Source organism: Mixophyes fleayi, chromosome 4 (genome assembly GCF_038048845.1).
Source record: "Mixophyes fleayi isolate aMixFle1 chromosome 4, aMixFle1.hap1, whole genome shotgun sequence".
Taxonomy (NCBI): domain Eukaryota; kingdom Metazoa; phylum Chordata; class Amphibia; order Anura; family Limnodynastidae; genus Mixophyes; species Mixophyes fleayi.
In genome coordinates, this window is record NC_134405.1 from 78,850,216 (window position 1) to 78,868,481 (window position 18,266).

The 18,266-nt window shown below is 44.6% G+C and overlaps 1 protein-coding gene across 1 annotated transcript in view; it reads left to right on the forward strand.

Annotated features, from left to right (window-relative positions):
- Window positions 1-12,297, forward strand: part of CTDSPL2 (CTD small phosphatase like 2) — a 28,392-nt gene extending 16,095 nt beyond the window's left edge. The window contains exons 7-13 of the mRNA XM_075207516.1: window positions 1,562-1,673; window positions 1,751-1,837; window positions 2,494-2,556; window positions 3,245-3,324; window positions 3,413-3,539; window positions 10,137-10,232; window positions 10,845-12,297. Coding sequence (XP_075063617.1) covers window positions 1,562-1,673; window positions 1,751-1,837; window positions 2,494-2,556; window positions 3,245-3,324; window positions 3,413-3,539; window positions 10,137-10,232; window positions 10,845-10,910 — 631 coding nt within the window. The 3' untranslated portion in view covers window positions 10,911-12,297. The remainder of the gene's footprint in view (window positions 1-1,561; window positions 1,674-1,750; window positions 1,838-2,493; window positions 2,557-3,244; window positions 3,325-3,412; window positions 3,540-10,136; window positions 10,233-10,844) is intronic.
- Window positions 12,298-18,266: the final 5,969 nt, after the last annotated feature.

Below are 18,266 nucleotides of genomic sequence, written 5' to 3' on the forward strand. Positions count from 1 at the left end.
AGTTAAGTAAAATTTACAGTATTCTGTGATTCCCTGCATAAACCTATACAGGTTTTATTATAATTTGATTAGAAAGTGGCACAAGTGTCTGCTGCAGTGTACAATGGTGAGTAGAACATAACAACAAATAACTTAGTGCAGAGCAGGGGACAGGGAAAACTAGATACAGACCAGAGAGAGAGTAGCCTGAGCACAGGAACATAGGCACAAAGTCACAAAGAACAAAGCATGAGATGCAGAAGCTGATGGGTGCGCAAGTGGACAGGAAGTGGTAGGCATGAAGACCACAGGATCGATGGACCTCAAGCACATCCTCTTTACCCATCCTGAAGCCTAGCTGTGCTTGGTCCCTAATTCAGTCCGTCACTGAACTTTCTAGGGATGTCACTTGTCTTCTAGCGTTGCATGCTTGTACTGTGTTCTGGTCCTCTGTGATCTACATCCTGGGGTGGACAAGTGAGAGGCTAGTCCTGCTGACTAGGAGTGTTAATTACATTCTTCCCATTTATGGTGCCAGGAACACAATTCTGACACCCTGCCTGTTCCTTGGCCCCCCACTTCATGTACCCTGCCTGATACTCTGCGGATTCCGAGGATTCTAAAGAAGGTTGGGTTGGAAGTGGTTCAGGCACTCATCCACAATGCTGATAAGCTAATATGCCCTTGGTACACCAAGCTGGCCAACCTCTCCAAGCCGTCTTACCCTTTCATCAGTTCTCCTGTCTTAGAACCTCAAGCCCTGCAGGAGCTGGCTTTAATGGTGTGGCTCTTGATGCCCTGGTTCTGAAATGGATGGTCTGTCATGGGGTTTGGAGGGCCTCTTTTGGCTGGTGCTTGTCTTTTTTTGTATTCCACAGGCTCCTTTTTTTTTTTTTCCTCCATGGAGTTGAATGAATATAAGAGTTGGCCCTGACTTCACTTAAGATGTAGTTGTCTGCTCTCTCCATGTTCCGTCTACTTTCAAGTGTTAAAGGGTTGCTAGGTTTTTAGGCGTGTTCGGCTAAAGAGGAACTTTTTTTTCTCCTGCCTTTGCACCTCCTGCTAGTTGTAAAAGTCTTTACAGAGTGCTCTTTTTGAGCCCACTTTCATATAGACCAGAGTTGATAGTGGAGAGGGAAAGTTAGGGTGTGGCTAGGTACTAAAAAAACAAACAAACCCCTTTTCTCCACGCACTCTACCTCACAGCTGTCAGTCTTCAGTGCCTGACCCTCACATTGGTGAGGGTCATGCAGTATTCCAGTCATGGGTTCTTAAAGTATGTGGCCACTATTAAGAAGCCACTGAACTCCCATAACCTCCTGGAATCCCGCAGTGGTGATGCCTCTCCACTTCTGACTGAAGATCCTACAGCCAGAGAACTAGCGGGTAGGGGGAGCATTTTTAGGAAGGGCGGATATAAGTGAAAATAATTTGAGTGTGTGCTGGTTCCGTAAGTTTCAATTTCGGTATGTGTTTATGTTCACTAGCAACTCGTGTCAGATGATGACTGATTTTAGCCAGTAAATTTAATGCATGTAGAGAATACACTGATGGAACTCGCTCTGCTTATCTCTTCATTTAGATACTATTTCATCAAACATGTTCCACCCCTGACTGAAGAGCAACTAAACAGGAAGCCAGCCCTCCCTCTTAAAACCAGGAGTACACCCGAGTTCTCCCTTGTTCTGGACTTGGTAAGGTGTCTTTCTGTAGATGTTTAGAGTGTCTGTATCTGATTTAGTTTTTTAATAACTGTTTTTATGCTTTACAGGATGAAACATTGGTGCATTGCAGCCTCAATGAGCTGGAAGATGCTGCACTCACATTTCCTGTGCTGTTCCAAGATGTCATTTACCAGGTACAGACCCTTGTGCTGCTAACAGAGAATCTTAGAGTGCTAGCAGGTTGCATCAAAATATGTTTATAGCAACTCCAGACTAGTAGATTCTGCATTGTGATTAGACTTTTGGTGCTAGCAATTGGTTGTGCTTCATGTCTTGTTTGTTTTGAACTGTGAACCTGAATTCACATTGCTATACTGGGGGACCGTGGTTCAGATTTTGTTATTGGCTATTAATGACAGAAATTGTAGTTTGCAGAAGAGAGTTTCCTAACAGGGTCCAGAAAAACTCCAGCCTTCTCCAAAAAAGCAAGCAAAAACAAAACTTAAAAAAAAAAAGAAAAGATAATTTACCCTGGGATCAGCTGGGGATGGTTAGATCCAGTGAAATATATTTTCATGTTCATAGTTTAAACCTTTCATATAAAATGCAGGGGGGGGACATATCTGGTGGTGCCATATCACAGATTGACATGTAAAAATGGGTTTAAGCGACTTTCGATATTGAAGGAATTAAGGAGCTCATTAAAGTTCATTGAAAGTACTAGAGTTGGGAAAACGCTGTCTTGGAAGACAGAAATGTAATGTATCCACTGCATTGTCAAAAAAACAGACCTGTAAAAACAATTGTCATGTTTCTGCTACTTACCAGCTGTTTTCTTCATTTCTTCTAGGTTTATGTGCGGTTAAGGCCTTTTTTTCGTGAGTTCTTAGAACGTATGTCTCAGATATATGAGGTAAGTTGATAGGCAGAGTTTTTTTTTTTTTTTGAAGAGATGACCTATGTGTAGTGCAAGTAAAAGAAAACTAGTAGCAGCAAAGATTCTGTATGAAAGTATTTGTAGGACCAGGGTAATTGTAACCTGAGAAAATGAATTTAGTCTTTTGTCTGCACATTATTATTGGCATTATTTTTTTTAATCATATAATGTGCATGCATGTATGCGCAGGTACGTCAACTTTGTGGTGTCTTGTTCATTAACTTACTGCTTGAGGAAGTTCTGTGCCATAGTAATTTCAATGAAACAAAATAACCCCATTATTGTTTACTACCAGCTTTATTCTGTTTCCTCCTACAATCCAAAAACATACTAGTAGGTTAATTGTCTGCGATCAAATTGACCCTAAGCTGTCCGTGTGTGTTAAGGAATTTAGACTGTAAGCTCCTATGGGGCAGGGACTGATGTGAGTGAGTTCTCTGTACAGCGCTGCGGCATTGGTGGTGCTATGTAAATGATTATTTTCGGCACAACATATATTAAATAGTTTTTTATTGTGTCTCCCTTTTTATAATGTGCCTCTCACTAGAATACTAGTTTCAACTTGTGTATTAAGCTAGTGCCATATATTAGGGAGCACTGAATTTGAAGTCCTGTTTCAGAAAACTGTTCTGTTCATCCCTTGTCTTGTCCCTAAATTTTACAGATAATTCTTTTTACGGCATCAAAGAAAGTATATGCAGACAAATTACTGAATATATTGGATCCCAAAAAACGTCTGGTCAGGTATTCATGGCTCATATGTCTATTTCTGAAGCAGATTGTTGTTTTTCATCTTTTCCTTTCTCACCCATTTTCTTTTTTTGCTTTTCAGGCACAGACTGTTCCGGGAGCACTGTGTGTGTGTCCAAGGGAATTACATTAAAGATTTGAACATCCTGGGGAGGGATCTTTCTAAAACAATCATCATTGATAACTCACCACAAGCCTTCGCATACCAAGTGAGTCGTACCTGCCTCCTGCTCGAGACAGAGCTTTTCCTACTTTTATCAAGAATTACATTAAAATTACTGTATGCAATTATTATTTGCTTAATGAAGCATGCCAAAAACAAAATTTCTCTTTCATCCAGTCTGGGGGACACTGCTTACCATGGGTTGTGGTGGGGAGCTTGGGGAGTTGGCACCTAACCAGTTAACTTTTAGTACTGCCGACAGACCCACCCCTCCCCTCTACAATCCCCCTGCCCCCTCTTGTTCAGTTTTTTTAGGTGCCCAGGAGTTGGGTAGTGTTTTTTTAGTACTAGTGTAATTTTAAAAACTCTTATTTCCTTTTTTTTGTGTTTCATTTCTTTTTTAGGTGGCAGCGCTGGAGTGTGTTCTACTATAGAGAACACACTCACAGCTGGGCAGCACAGGCATTCCCCTGTCAGATGAGAGCCAGCGGCTCTCACTGACAGGGACATGGGGAAGAAAGTAGGGATGCCGGATTGAGGAGTGAACAAGCGGTCTCAACGGACCGCTGTCACTCCTCCAGCCTCCCCGATAACCGGCGCTGCCATGACAGGCATAGAGTGCCGGTTATCGGATGTTCAGGATGTCGGCGGCCATTTTATTTTTTATTATCGGGCTCTGCCGGCAGTGGAGGAGGAAGGGGGCTATACCAAGATTCCCCCCTCATACATAGGAGGGGGGCGTCGGGTATCTTTCGCTGCGGAGACCTCTGTCCTAGAGGTCTCCATTAATCTGCCACACTACAAGAAATTATTTTTCTATTTTTGGAGACATGCTACAGGGACAGCATTACAGAAGGGGGGGGAGCTAAAGCATAGAGTTCCCCCTTCCCTTCACAGAGAGAGAGATGGTCTATCCCAGACTTCTGGCGCCAAGAGAAGCCCGGGAAGAGTGGACAGAGCTGAGGGAGCAGGCACAGGAACTGCTGTGGACTTCTCCCCTTTGTGGCCCTTGGGCTAAGTATCTGTTTTATTTAAACACATTATCTGTTTTGCTGTACACAACTGGGCTAGTATGGGTTTACATTATAGTCTCCTTACTTGCCTATATATATATATATATATATTGTGTTTAAAAATTTTACAAGTACAACTTTTATTAACAAGATTAGTTGGTTACTTGTTATTTACTCTGTTCTCTCTGTGCATTACTCTCTCTCTCTATCTCTCTCTACTACAGCTAATTTAACAATTAATCTGTGTGTTTGGTGTGCCTTCCTTTATTAATATGTCAGATAAGGGAAAGGGCCCTATAGCAAAATATTTCACATGTTCAAAATGTCATGTAAAATTACCTTGTGGGCAGAAGGACCCGTTGGTGCTCTGCATGCGAAGCAGGGGTCCCCTCTGCGCAAACCCAGCAGATTTCAGCCCCACTGACGGAGGAGCCGGCCTGGGTGGCCTCCCTGACACAGTCGGTTTCCTCCCTAGCACAGATGGTTTTTCAATCTAATCATTTGCTATCTACTGTGGCTACTTCTGTGGCTAACAATTCTAGCACACATTTAGGCCTCAGGGTCTATGGGAACGTCTATATCAGGACCTTCCTCATCACTGTCTGACCCAGCTCCTGTCTTAACAGAACCGGCGTGGTCCACAGCTTTTGTAAGGGGTTTGGAGAAGCTTAACCAGTTGCTTAATTCTCCAAACATCCCGCTTTCCAAAAGAAAGAGGCCTAGGTCTGTAAATCCCCTCTTGGTCCTATCAGACTCTGAGGAGTGTTCTGAGGATGAAGGGGAAAATTATTCTGATCCTGACCAGGTTCAGTCCTTGGAACAGGAAGAAAATCCTAAAAGGCAATTTATTAACGATTTGGTTTTAGCGGTCAGACAGGCCTTGGACCTCCCAGAACCGGAGGACCCTACCCCCAGAGACAGAAGTCTCTTCCAAAAAAAAAAAAAGGAAGGCTAGCCGTTTTCCCCCTACTGTAGAACTTAGGGATATTGCAGAAGGAGCATGGAAGCAACCTGAAAAACGGTTCTCTGTTCCCAGAAGGTTCTCTTCCCTATATCCTTTGCAGGAGGAAGATGTGGTTCGCTGGGAAAGTATTTCCAAGGTGGATGTCCCTATAGCCCGTTTGGCAAAACACACCTTACTTCCAGATCCTGGTTCAGCGTCCCTTCAGGATGCCAATGACCGCAAAGTTGAATCCCAGTTGAAATCTATATTTGCGGCTGCGGGTTCTTCTTTTAGACCCACATTTGCTTCAGCTTGGGTTGCTAGAGCCATGGAAGCATGGGCAGACCAGCTGGCAGAGGCCTTACAGGACTCCGAATTGCTCCCCCTGGCTTTACATTTGAAAGAGGCATCAGGGTACCTTTATGAAGCGGCCCAGAACACAGCGGCCGTCTCTTCCTCTATTCAGGCTGCATCTATTTCAGCTAGAAGGACACTTTGGCTGAAATCCTGGGAAGGAGATGCGGAATCAAAAAAAGTCTGTTGAAACCATTCCTTTTTCAGCAGCAGGTTTGTTCGGTCCGGAATTAGATACCTTGATCTCTCAGGCAACGGGGGGGCAAAAGCACTTCCTTGCCGGAATTCTCTGGCAGGAGCCGGAACCCTCGGGTCAGTTCCTTTCGTCAGCCCTTTCGGGGGACCTCCGTGTCTAGAGGACAGCCCTTTAGAAGTAGACAGCCTAATTCCTGTGGCTCCTCTTCTAGGGGGAGAACCTCATTTTCGTGTAAGCGACAGGCCTCCAAGACCCAGGAAAAACCTGCGTCTTGACGACCACTCTGCTCTCCTGGAGGGGGCGCCAGTGGAGGGTCGTCTGTCCTTGTTTCAGGAACAGTGGGCAGCGTCCTCCCAAGACTCTTGGATTCGGGGCATTATATCAAGGGGGTACAGGATAGACCTGCTGGGCCCTGTTCCTCAGCGGTTCTTTGTTACCCCACTACCCCGAGATCCAACAAGAAGACAAGCCATACAGGATTGTGTCGCCTCTCTTCTTTCGCAAAGAGTTATATGCAGGGTCCCAGACTACCAAAAGGGACAGGGGTTTTATTCAAACCTGTTCCTTGTCAAGAAGCCGGACGGCTCCTTTCGACCCATCTTAAACCTAAAGGGCATCAATGTACACTTAAGGGTGGACAGATTTCGGATGGAATCCCTGAGGTCGGTAATAAACGGACTGGAGAAAGATCAGTTTATGGCGTCCATAGACATAAAAGACGCATACCTCCACGTTCCTATTTGGAGGGTCCATCAGTCTCTCCTCAGATTCACAGTGGGATCCTCCCACTATCAGTTTCGAGCCCTCCCCTTCGGCCTCTCAACAGCGCCGAGGGTTTTCACGAAAGTCATGTCTGTGATGGCAGCGCGCCTTCACCTTCTGGGAGTCCAGGTCGTACCTTATCTGGACGACCTGCTCATCAAGTCCTCCTCAGACAATTGCTTACGTCATCACTTGTCTCTCACCTTGGCGGTTCTCGAGGACCACGGATGGCTGATCAATTTAAAGAAATCTCGGATGGTCCCGTGTCAACGCATGGTTTTCCTAGGCCTCATCATGGACACCAGCCAGCAGAAAGTGTTCCTGCCGGTCGAGAAGATTGGTTCAATCCAAAGCATAACAGCCCAGGTCTTATCTTCCCCCAGCCCCTCTATACACTTGTGCATGCGGTTGCTGGGAAAGATGGTGGCCTCCTTCGAGACCATTCCCTTTGGTCGAGCTCATTCTCGATGTTTTCAGTGGGATCTGTTAAAGAAATGGTCAGGATCCCACCTACGCTTAGACCTTCAGAAGATCTCTCTATCCCAGAGGACGAGAGTCACTCCAGTGGTGGCTGATTCAGGATCACATGTCGCTGGGCAGGTCCTTCGCTCCATGGTCATGGATCATAGCCACGACAGACGCCAGCCTGAAGAGTTGGGGGGCGGTAATCCAACACCTCCGGCTCCAGGGCCTTTGGTCGGTTCAGGAATCAACCCTATCTGTAAACGTGCTGGAATTGAAAGTTGGGATACCGTTTCCCTCCGATTCCCATGCTCCCTGGGGTGCTCAAAAGAGTAAAACAAGGAGGTCTGCCAGTAATTCTGATTGTTCCCTCATAGCCTCGCCGAGTCTGGTACGTGGACATACTCTCTATGGCAGAAGGACCGGGGGTTCGTCTTCCATCCCGAGACGACCTCCTTATGCAGGGTCCCTTCCGTTATCAGAATTTACCTCAGCTCAGTTAACGGCATGGCTGTTGAAGCCTGCCTCTGGAGGGCTAGAGGTTTTTCCTTCAGCGTGGTGAACACCATGATGCGAGCCAGGAAGCCAGTCTCGGCTCGTATCTATCACCGTATTTGGAAAGCGTATATAAGATGGTGTGAGAATAGGTCATGTCACACATCCTCATTTCGCCTCCCTCGTTTATTGGCTTTTCTTCAAGAGGGCCTAGAAGCTGGGCACTTTCAGTCTTTTTTCACCTGAAATTAGCGGATTTGCCAGACATTAGGACCTTCCTCCAGGGAGTCTTACATATTCAGCCTCCCTATGTAGCGCCTACAGCACCGTGGGATCTTAACCTGGTGCTGAACATGCTTAAAGGGCCTCCCTTTGAGCCATTACTTGTGACTGATTTGAAGTGGTTTTAACCTGGAAGGTTATCTTTCTTCTGGCTGTTTGTTTTCAAAAACATTTTTTCTTAGAGAATTCAATCCAGGTCGCTACAGTCAGGAATAGTGTCCTTTTATTCCTCAAAATAAATGCAAGAGCTCATTTTGCTCCTTGGACTAAATAGTCATGAGATCAATCCTCAAGTCTCAGACTGCATCCTTTGAAATGGCATATCCCTTTAAAAAAAAAAAAAAAAATCCCCCAAAAAACCTTCTGGCATTCTGAAAGGGAGAATAGACCTCTGACAGTGGTAAGTCTTCCTGACTATAAACTAGAACCGGGGGAGGTTGATGTGATAGGGACTAAATGTCTCCTCTCCTGGTTGAAATGCATGTCCGACACTTAGAAACTCTGCATTAACACTCAGCAATATTGATAATCCTATACGGAGCTCCCCTGACCAAACTGTTTCTTCCTTTCAAGGATTCCCAGTAGGAGTGCTTTTCATAGACCACTAAAGGTCTTCTGGATGAACAAGTCATCTACCCTGGTTACTAATGTGGCTTGATTTTTACTCTAATATTCCTGGTGTCCATTTGGGGTGGTTCCTTGCAGCCTGATTTGAACCTGAAGACCTGTAACAGATTCCTACCATGGGAACAATTGAAGTTGGGATGGGGGGTTTCTGACATCCGTGGATATAAATGATGCTTTCCTTCATATCCCTTGTGAGGACCGTCATATTTTCCTTCATGTTGCTTTCCAGGGAGCTGAATTCCATTTCTAGCTCTTCTTTTTGGTCTGTTGTCAGCTAGGTAGGTCTTCACCAAGGTGGTGGCTTCTGTGGTGGTGCTTTTGTGTCGCCATGGAGTCATGATTGTCCCATAACTGGACATAATCTTGGTAACTCTTGATACAAGAAGCTAGCGATTCATCATCTACAGCCTACTATCCAGCTCTTAGAGTCACAAGGCTGTATTATAAACAGCCCAAATTGCAGCTTCCATGGTGTTCCTGGGGCTTTGTTTTTGACACAGTGCTTCAGAGAAACTTCCTTCTTCAGTCCAAAGTTTTCTCTTTACAGGAGCTAACCTCTTTGGTGACAAGTTCACTGGTACTGCATCTGTAAGCCTCTGACTGGTATGGACACTGGAAGTGCTGCCATAAGCGCAATGTTAAATGCACTTCATTCTAAATAGACTTCTGTGTTCATGAAACAATCATTTTATCTTCTGATTTGTAGGAATCTGGTTGGTGGTTTGATTTCTCTCTATTCTCTGGGATTGCTTGGGACATCCCCACAGTCTTTGTTCCCCCAGCAAAAAGACTTTCCCTTTAATCTTTTCGTCATGTAGATTTGGCCATAGGTCTTTCCCATTCTTTGTTGTGGAGCAGTCTATCCAGGTGCCCTCTTGGTTTTGGTGGATTACCTCTGGGTTCTGTTATAACTATCATTATCATTTTATTGTTCTTTCTTTTAAGTCTCTGCCTTGATGCAAAACACGTTTGCTAGGTATAATGCCTGAGTGTATGGCATTAGGAAGAGGAATTAACTCTTATGTGTCAAGCCACTTAGGGGTTATGAAATGGATTCAATTGCAAGAACATTTATTATGCCTTTACACTTGAAAATTGGGTGTATACATTTTCCTGCGAGAGATGCTTCTTGTCCGTTGCCCCTGTGGGTTGGAAGCTAGAATTGCTAATGCAGCCAGGGGTACAGGCATTAGCAGGTCTCTATTCAGCTCAATCCAACCCATTGCGAGGAACAGCTACTGACACCAACAGTATTGATTATGTTCCGAACCACAGGGGCTCCAGGCATCGGACAGTTGTAGTTTTACTGTTTATTGTGGGGTTCTTTCATGAAAACATATTTGCCTGCAGTTCTTCTTTTAAAAGCCCAATATATAAATATAAAGCCATTTTCTTAAATATTGTTGGTGTAGCCTGATTTAGTTTTAGATTGATTACATGGGTGAGATGCTTGTTAATGCCATATTGAGATTTCCTTTTTAGTCTTAAACTGCTATGTCTCTGTTACAGCTTTCGAATGGGATTCCCATTGAGAGTTGGTTCATGGATAAGAACGACAAGGAGCTGCTGAAGCTTGTCCCTTTTCTGGAGAAGCTTGTAGAACTGGTGAGTATGGTTGTGCCAGGTATTTGAGAAAATAGAGAGAAAAAAGATCTTTTGAAAAAATATTCAATTAACACCTACTCCCAATGCTAGGTATTCGGGGGGAGGGGTTCTACCTCTTGGATCCCATTCTCTACTCTGTGAAGAAATTGCTCCCCGCACAAAATAAATCCTGATTTGGAGTTTTTCCCAACAGATTGCTATATCATTTCCACCTCTGCCCTCATCATGATGCTGCTTTAGGCTACCAAACCAATGGTTACTACAGGCTACTGTCACTGAGTCCCACTGCCAACCCTAATTATACTGAGGCTCTGAACAACAAGTAACTAGTTGGGGAGGTTCCAAATGTTTTGAAGTTCCAAAATGAGGTTATCCAAGACCCGGCTGTCCCATATATCTAAGTAGCAGGTTTCTGCTGAATGCAAATGCTGTGGTTTCCAGGGTAGGGATTCTAAGGGAAAAGATGGTTTTAAGATTTATGTGACTACTTCCCAACAATAATGTGTGTATTTGGTTCATATTTCCTTGTAATTTGTCACAGATACATTAATAATAATAAAATAAAGCATACCTACAGATTTAATGTTTTTTGTTTCTTTTCTACCATTGCAGAATGAGGATGTGCGGCCCCACATCAGAGACAGATTTCGCTTGCATGACTGTTTACCGCCAGATTAGTAAGGACAGCAGTCACCTGCAGGATCCCCTGACTACAGGGGACAGCTTTCAAATGCCTGCAGGGAGTGAAGCTGCACAACCACAGGACTGAAGCATACATGTACACAAGCATTTGCCATAACTGCTGAAGGCATTTCTTTACTTTGCTGTCTGAAAAAAATATATATATGAAAAAAGGAACGGTTTCACCGTAACATGTTGTGACTGGTGTGGTGGCACATCATTGGGCAGCTTGGCCTCCTCCCAGGAATTGTTATGTCTCCGAGAGAAACTCCGCTGTCTGTGAGCTGCAGGTTGCATCATGTCTGCTGAGCAGCCTGTCCATGTCAGCAGGAACGGCCAGTGAGAGTTTTTCTCAAGTTTCGGATTTAACCTCCTACACGTTGATCCTTATTGGTGTAGATTATACATTATCCATTCCTTGTATTTCAGTCGCTTCAATCTGTTCTAGTAGCCAAATTTTACTTTTATTTTGTATGATATATTTGGCTGGTCCTTTCCTCTGCTTGCATAATGTGTTTTTTTGTTTTAGATAGAATTAAATTCTTAAGATTCAATCCATGTAAGCTCCATTTAGAAATATACATATATCTTTTATATTTTATCTGTAATAATCCATTCTAGTAACTTTTTTTTTTTTTTTAAAGACATAAAGCTTTTACAAGGCAAAGTAAAGAGCGTGGGAATATAGAGGTGTATACAGAAACTGTGGTGCCTGTGTGTAGTACAGAGAGGAGGAATGTATAATCTGTGAATGACCAGGATTATATGATCACATTCTTCCTTCTCTGCCTTTCAGTACATGCAGAACCACACACACGAACATATATATATATTTACGCGTGCACATGTATACAAACAGCCTCCCCTTTCCCTTTACCTATCCATCCACAGCTCTGGTACTGATGCAGCTAATTTGAATGGTGGATATTTTTGTATGAGGTGCTCTTCTGTTCCTGCTGGGAAGAAGTGCAGGAGGAGGTGTGTGCAAGGTCGCTTGCTTTTCCTAGTGGGTGTACTATGTAAATGTTTCAGCTGTGCACTCACTGCATTAAAACAGAAGAGATGGCACTTTTTTGTTTTTTCTTTTTTTTCCTTTTCTAAAGAGGTTTGTATTTTGTAAGCTTGTTCAGAGAGTACAGTATTGGAAATTAAAGCTCTACAGAGGAGGCTGTTCATTCTTTTGTTTCTATGTATATTACCTGTTTAACTGTATGCCATTTATTGTATAAATTTACACATGGATTCATTTTCCAGTCACTCCTTAAAGTAAGGAGTTTTTTTTAGTAAGTTTTTAGGAAAACATTTAATTTTTGTATTTTTGATTTTAAAGAAAAAGCATGAGTTCTGTCATATTTTCAGTGTATTAATGAAGATTTTAACCTTTTCTCTGGGTCGCTTCCTTATTCCATACTATGTGTGTTTTCTTGGTGCAATGTCATTCAACTAGTTACCACAACAGGCTTCTGATCAATGAATGAGTGTTCATTCTCTTCAGTAAAAACATCTCTTTTGGAGAAAGGACAATATAAAGGAACTAGTGCTGCACACAGTTTGCAGCACAATTATTTTATTGGGGACCCACTGAAATAATTGTACGATTGTGTAATCTATTGGGTTCAGATGAGACTCTTTGTAAAAGCACACAGATTAGTGGCTGTTAACAGTGTACATTTGGCTGTCTTGAATGGAATGTAATGATTAAGGACAGATTTCTATTTTTGGTTTATTCTTAATGCAGACTTTTGTAAATTGACACAAGATATTTTACACACAGGTTGTGCTTGGTCATCGTCAAATTGTCTGTTTCTGGAAATAAAGTGCATAATAAGTGCCATTTTTATAAATCTGCACTCTATTCTCTGGCCTATAATTTTTTTTTTTCTCCCGTGAGAGAGTAACCATTAAACAGCAGCCACTAGTGTCTCCTTTGGTATAGGACAGGATTTGGCGCTCGTCAACCACTAAAGATCAGTGATCAAAATAATGATGTTTTAGCACATGGTCAAATATACTGAATACCCTTTATTTGGTTATAATTATAGACATCTCTAACCTAATCAAAGCCACACAGTGAAAGCTGATTACTAAACCTAATTATTAAACAACCTGTTCTGCCAAAAGACATGCAGGTGACCAAATTGTACAGTTTTGGTTACCCAGACACACACATGTGACTGGATCATACGGTTTCTCTGCACTCCATCCACATTTGCTCAATTGTGGTCTGAATTGTTTGAATTTTCAAAAATAAATTCTCCATATGCATCAATGGCAGTGATGGGCAAAAGGCGGTCACACGAGCCTTCACTTGTGCCTGCTCGGATCTATACTCCAGGTCTGACTTATTTCTCTGCTTTGTCATCAAACAAATCATACGGACGCTGGCTTCTCCCACCTCATGTTATGTGACCTCATCTGCACAATGCAGGTAGGCCACGCAGCATTCTAATAGTAGGAAAAGGGGGAGTGCACTGTATTCTGCACCACATGCTCTCGATCACCTCCAGAGAAGGTCAGCAATTTTCAAACTGCCATTAACGCAATTAATGTAAATTAATAATTTAGTTACTAGCTTTATTAGTTTTTTGTGGTTACCGGATACTCTATGCAGTTGTGACTTGTGGTGGTGAGCTTTGGAATACATGGACTGGGGGCATTTAATGACATGGGGATGCCAAGCATTTTGTGGAGCTGCTTTCTTATTACTGAAAAGAGGATTTTATACTCACGATAAATCCGTTTCTCTGATTCCATCTGGGGACACTGCTACCATGGGTTGTTTGAGGGGGAAAAGGAGTTTGGCACTTAACTAGTTAACTCTGTTAATGTATGCTGCTGACAAACCCCTCCCCTCTGCAAATTCACCTGTAGCCTTCAGTTTAAGTATAAAGCCCTAAGGAAGGGAAGTCAACCAAACAGCAGAAGGGAAGGGAACGCAGTGTCCCCCAGATGGAATCAGAGAAACTGATTTATTGTGAGTATAAAAATCCTCTTTTCGCTTTCATCCTATCTGGGGGACACTGCTACAATGGGGACTTTCTAAAGCAACACTACGGCCAAAACTGGGGTCTGCCGACGCAAGGACATTGAATTGGTAAAATTTAGTAACGGTATGGACCAGGTGGCTGCTCTGCATAATTGGTCCGCTGAGGCCCCATTTCGCTCAGCCCAAGTCGCCTCCCACAGAACCAGTAGAATGGGCAACAATACGATCTGGCACAGGTCAATTAGCATTGATATAAGCCTGCTTAATAGTTGACGTAAGCCATCTAGCAATGGATTGCTTGGAGGCCGGACAACCACTTTTTGAGAAGTCAAATAAAATAAAGAAAGAATCTGTGCAACAAGTCTTTGATGTCCTATGTACATAGATTTGGAGAGCTCTGACTACATCCAGAAATTCCATAGATCCTGTTCCAGACACTTGTGGATCGTCTGAACACCGGAACCACTATTTCTTGGTTTACATGAAAACCGGAAACTACTTTTGGCTGGAGAGAAGGAACTGTTCTGAGAACTGCCCTATTGTCGTGAAACACCAGATAAGGTTCTCGACATCATAGCACCCCCAGCTCGGAAACTCTACGGGCTGAGGCAATTGCAAGTAGAAAAACCACTTTCCATGTTAAGAACCGTAACTCCACAGTCTGCAGCGGTTCAAAGGGAGGTTCTTGAAGCATATTAAGGACCAGATTAAGATCCCAGGGTGCCGGGCCGAACATATGGAGGCTGGATATGCAGGACTCCCTGTAGGCAGGTCCTGACATCCGGTATGTCTGCCAGGTGACAGTAAAAAAAACACTGAAAGCTGAAATCTGCACTTTTAAGGATCCTAGGCGAAGACCCCCATGCAGGCCATCCTGGAGGAAAGCAAGAAACCTAGAGAGGCGGAACGAATCGGAGAAGCAGGTCCAGTTCTCACACCATCTAATGTATGTAAGCCAGATATGGTGGTAGATCCGAGCAGAGACTGGTTTTCTAGCTTTCAGTAGGGTATCCACCACTCGTGAAGAGAACCCTCTGGATTTCCAAAGTTTGGCTTCAACAGCCCTGTCGTTAAATTCAGCCCCGGTAAGTCCTGATGTAACGGTCCCTGAAGTAGAAGGCTTCTCGAAGAGGTAACCGAAGACCTGGACCTACCGCCATCAACAGTTTTTCTGGATACCAGACCCTCCGCGGCCAAGCTGAAGCTACCAGTATGACTGTTAGTCCACCCTGCTTGACTCTCCGAAGGACGCGGGGAATCGTGGAAGTGGGAGGGAATAGGTATCCTAATCTGAAGTCTCAGGGCATTGTCATTACATCTACGGCCACTACCAAGGGATCCCTTGCCCTTTAGCAAAATTGTAGGACCTTTCTGTTTTGACGAGACGCCATTAGGTCTCTGTACGGGTCCCCCATCAGACGACCGGAGACTGAAAAACCTCCGGATGAAGAGACCATTCCCCGGCAGGATTGCATGCCGGCTTAGATAGTCTGCTTGCCAGTTCTGGATGCCTGGAATAAAGACTGCGGAAATGGCGGGGACCTGGTTTCCGGCCCAGGTGAAAATCTGAGTAGTCTCCTCCATTACTCTTGCACTCCTGGTGCCTCCCTGTCTGTCGACATACGACACTGCTGTGGTGTTTTTGGACTGCAGACTGACTGGTTGGCCCTGAAAGATGGACTGTGCGCCCTGTAAGGCCTTGAACATGGCTTTTAGTTCCAGTATGTTTGTGGGGAAAGAGGTCTCCTGAGCTGACCCAGAGCCCCTGAAGTTTCAAATGAAGGGCCACAGCCCCCCACCCCCCGAAGGCTGGCGTCTGTGGATACTAAGATCCAAAACCATGGGGCAAAGGACCTTCCGACTAGCAAGTTGTCCCGGGCTATCCACTATCTGAGGAGTTGTCCCACTTCCAGTGACAAGTGAATCAATTGATGTTCTAACTTCTGATGGGATCCTGACCATTTTTTTTAGGAGGTCCCATTGGAAGCAACAAGAGTGGATTCGACTATAAGGGAGAGTCTCGAAGGTCGACACCATCTTTCCTAGTAGGCGCATGCACAAGAGGACCGACAGTCTGCGGCAAGACAAAACTCGAATCGCCAAGTCCTGTAGGGATCGTATTTTGTCCTCTGGAAGGAATACTTTTTGATTGTTGGTATCTATTATCCGTCCCAGAAAAGTAATTCTCTGGCAAGAGGTTAACCGGGCTTTGGGACGATTTATGAGCCACCCATGCCTCTCTAGGATCCTGATGGTAAGCTGAATATGTTGCCCGAGCAGGTGAGCCGAAGCAGCCTTAATTAGTAAATCATCCAGGTAGGGCACTAATTGCATACCTCTGGAATGAAGATAAACCACCATTGCAGACATAATTTTTGTAAAAACCCTTGGTGCAGTTGCAAGGCCAAATGGGAGAGCTGTGAACTGGTAGTGAGAAGATCCTACCGTGAATCTGAGAAGAGACTGATGTGCCTTCCGGATAGGAATGTGGAGGTAGACGACTTTGATGTCTATCGACGCCATGAACTGGTTTTCTTCAAGTCCGTTGATCACTGACCTTAGGGATTCCATTCAAAATCTGACCACCTGCAGGTGAAGGTTCAACTGTTTTAGGTTTTAAGATGGGGCGGAAGGAGACATCCGGCTTTTGGACCAAAAAGAGGTTGGAGTAGAACCCTTGTCTCTTTTGGTCTTCCGGAACTTCTCGGATAACTCCTGCGGAAAGAGAGGCAACACAGAGAAGCATTGCCTGTCTTCTTTGTGGGTGGAGGGGCAAGCTGGTTGCAAAAAATGACGAGGGGCTGAGCCCACTAGGTCTATTGTCTAACCTCTTGTCATGATCCCGCGAATCCTCCGAGGACTCTGCCCACTGCTCTCTGAACAGAAGCAGACGTCCCGCACTCCCGCCGCTGCTAGAAGAGGGGGGCGCGTCACGCTGCTGGTTTATTCGGGAGCTTAGAAGAGGGATGACTTGTGGAGGAGGAGGAAGACCTACCTCGGTGCGAGTCTCCTTTGGTGCCAGATGGTCTGGACCTGTGTGTCTGGCCCCTGCCAGATGGGCTCCCTCGAAAGGGCTATCTAAATGAGCCAAACCTGGGTGTCCTAGGCTTTGGGACATTGACTGGTAAGAAGGTACTTTTGCCTCCTGTGGCCTGGGAAATTATGCTGTCCAATTCCAGGCCAAATAACACTTCACTGGAATAAGGGACTCCAAGGACTACTTAGATCCAGGGTCCGCATCCCAGGACCTCAACCATAGCACCCTCCTTGCCGCTACTGCTGTTGCTGAAACAGGAGGAAATGGAAGCTGCGTTCTGGGCAGCTTCATACACGCACACTGAAGCCTCATTGAGGTGTAGGGCCAGGGGAGTAAGTCAGAATTTTGCAAGGCTGTAGCCAACTGTTCAGCCCATGTTTCTATAGCTGTCAACCAGGCTGATGAAAACATGGGTCTGAATGAAGTACCTGCTGCCGTGTATATGGACTTTAAGAAAGCCTCTATCTTGTCAATGGAGTCCTGCAGGGATGCTGTCCCTGGAACAGGCAGCGTGGTGTGGGGAGCTAAGCGTGCCACTGGCGTATCCACCCTTGGGACCTGTTCCCAACGGATTAGATCATCTTCCTGTAGCGGGTATAAAGCATTATATATGAACAAATGTTCTTGAACGGGAGTGCCTTCCACTTATCTACTAAGGCCATACTCTGGTTTTTTTTTCCTGCGGATGAATACCAAGTCCCCCCTCCTTTTCTGAGGAGGAGACTTGGAACAGTCCATCATGTCAGCCTCCGATGGTGGGGGTTACCAGCGCTCTCTGCCTCCGTGGCAGTGCCGGGAGCCTGTAGCGATCAGTGTGACAGCGGCTTTATATAAGTCGCCTGTTGGCACTGTTTAGAAGCCAGCACAAAAGTAAAAATAGAAAAAAGTCCTATCGGTGAGAGCTGTCCGGCTCTCAACTGACACTCCTTTCCCCTCTCGGATCATCAACTTATTAGCTACTCACTTGCCACCAGTTCTTACCCTCCCCGGTGTCAAACTCATCCAAGCCTCCTCGCACCTGTAGGAATATTAAATATTGATTTCCAACAGTTTTCCACCTCTCTAACACCTTCTCTCCCCAATTTCTACATTTTTCTCCCCTGATAGGGCAGTACCTCATTTTCAGCAAACCCTAGCAACTGCCCTTGATCAAGTGGCTCCAGCGACTACATACTCCGAGTAGACTGCGTTGCCAACAGTAGCACACTATAGTAATACAAACTTTACAAAAACTTTCTCGTAAAGCAGAAAGTTCCCTGCGTAAATCTTGTACTGCTAATGATTTCATCACATATACTGCTATCTATCACTACTATAGAAATGCTCTGGA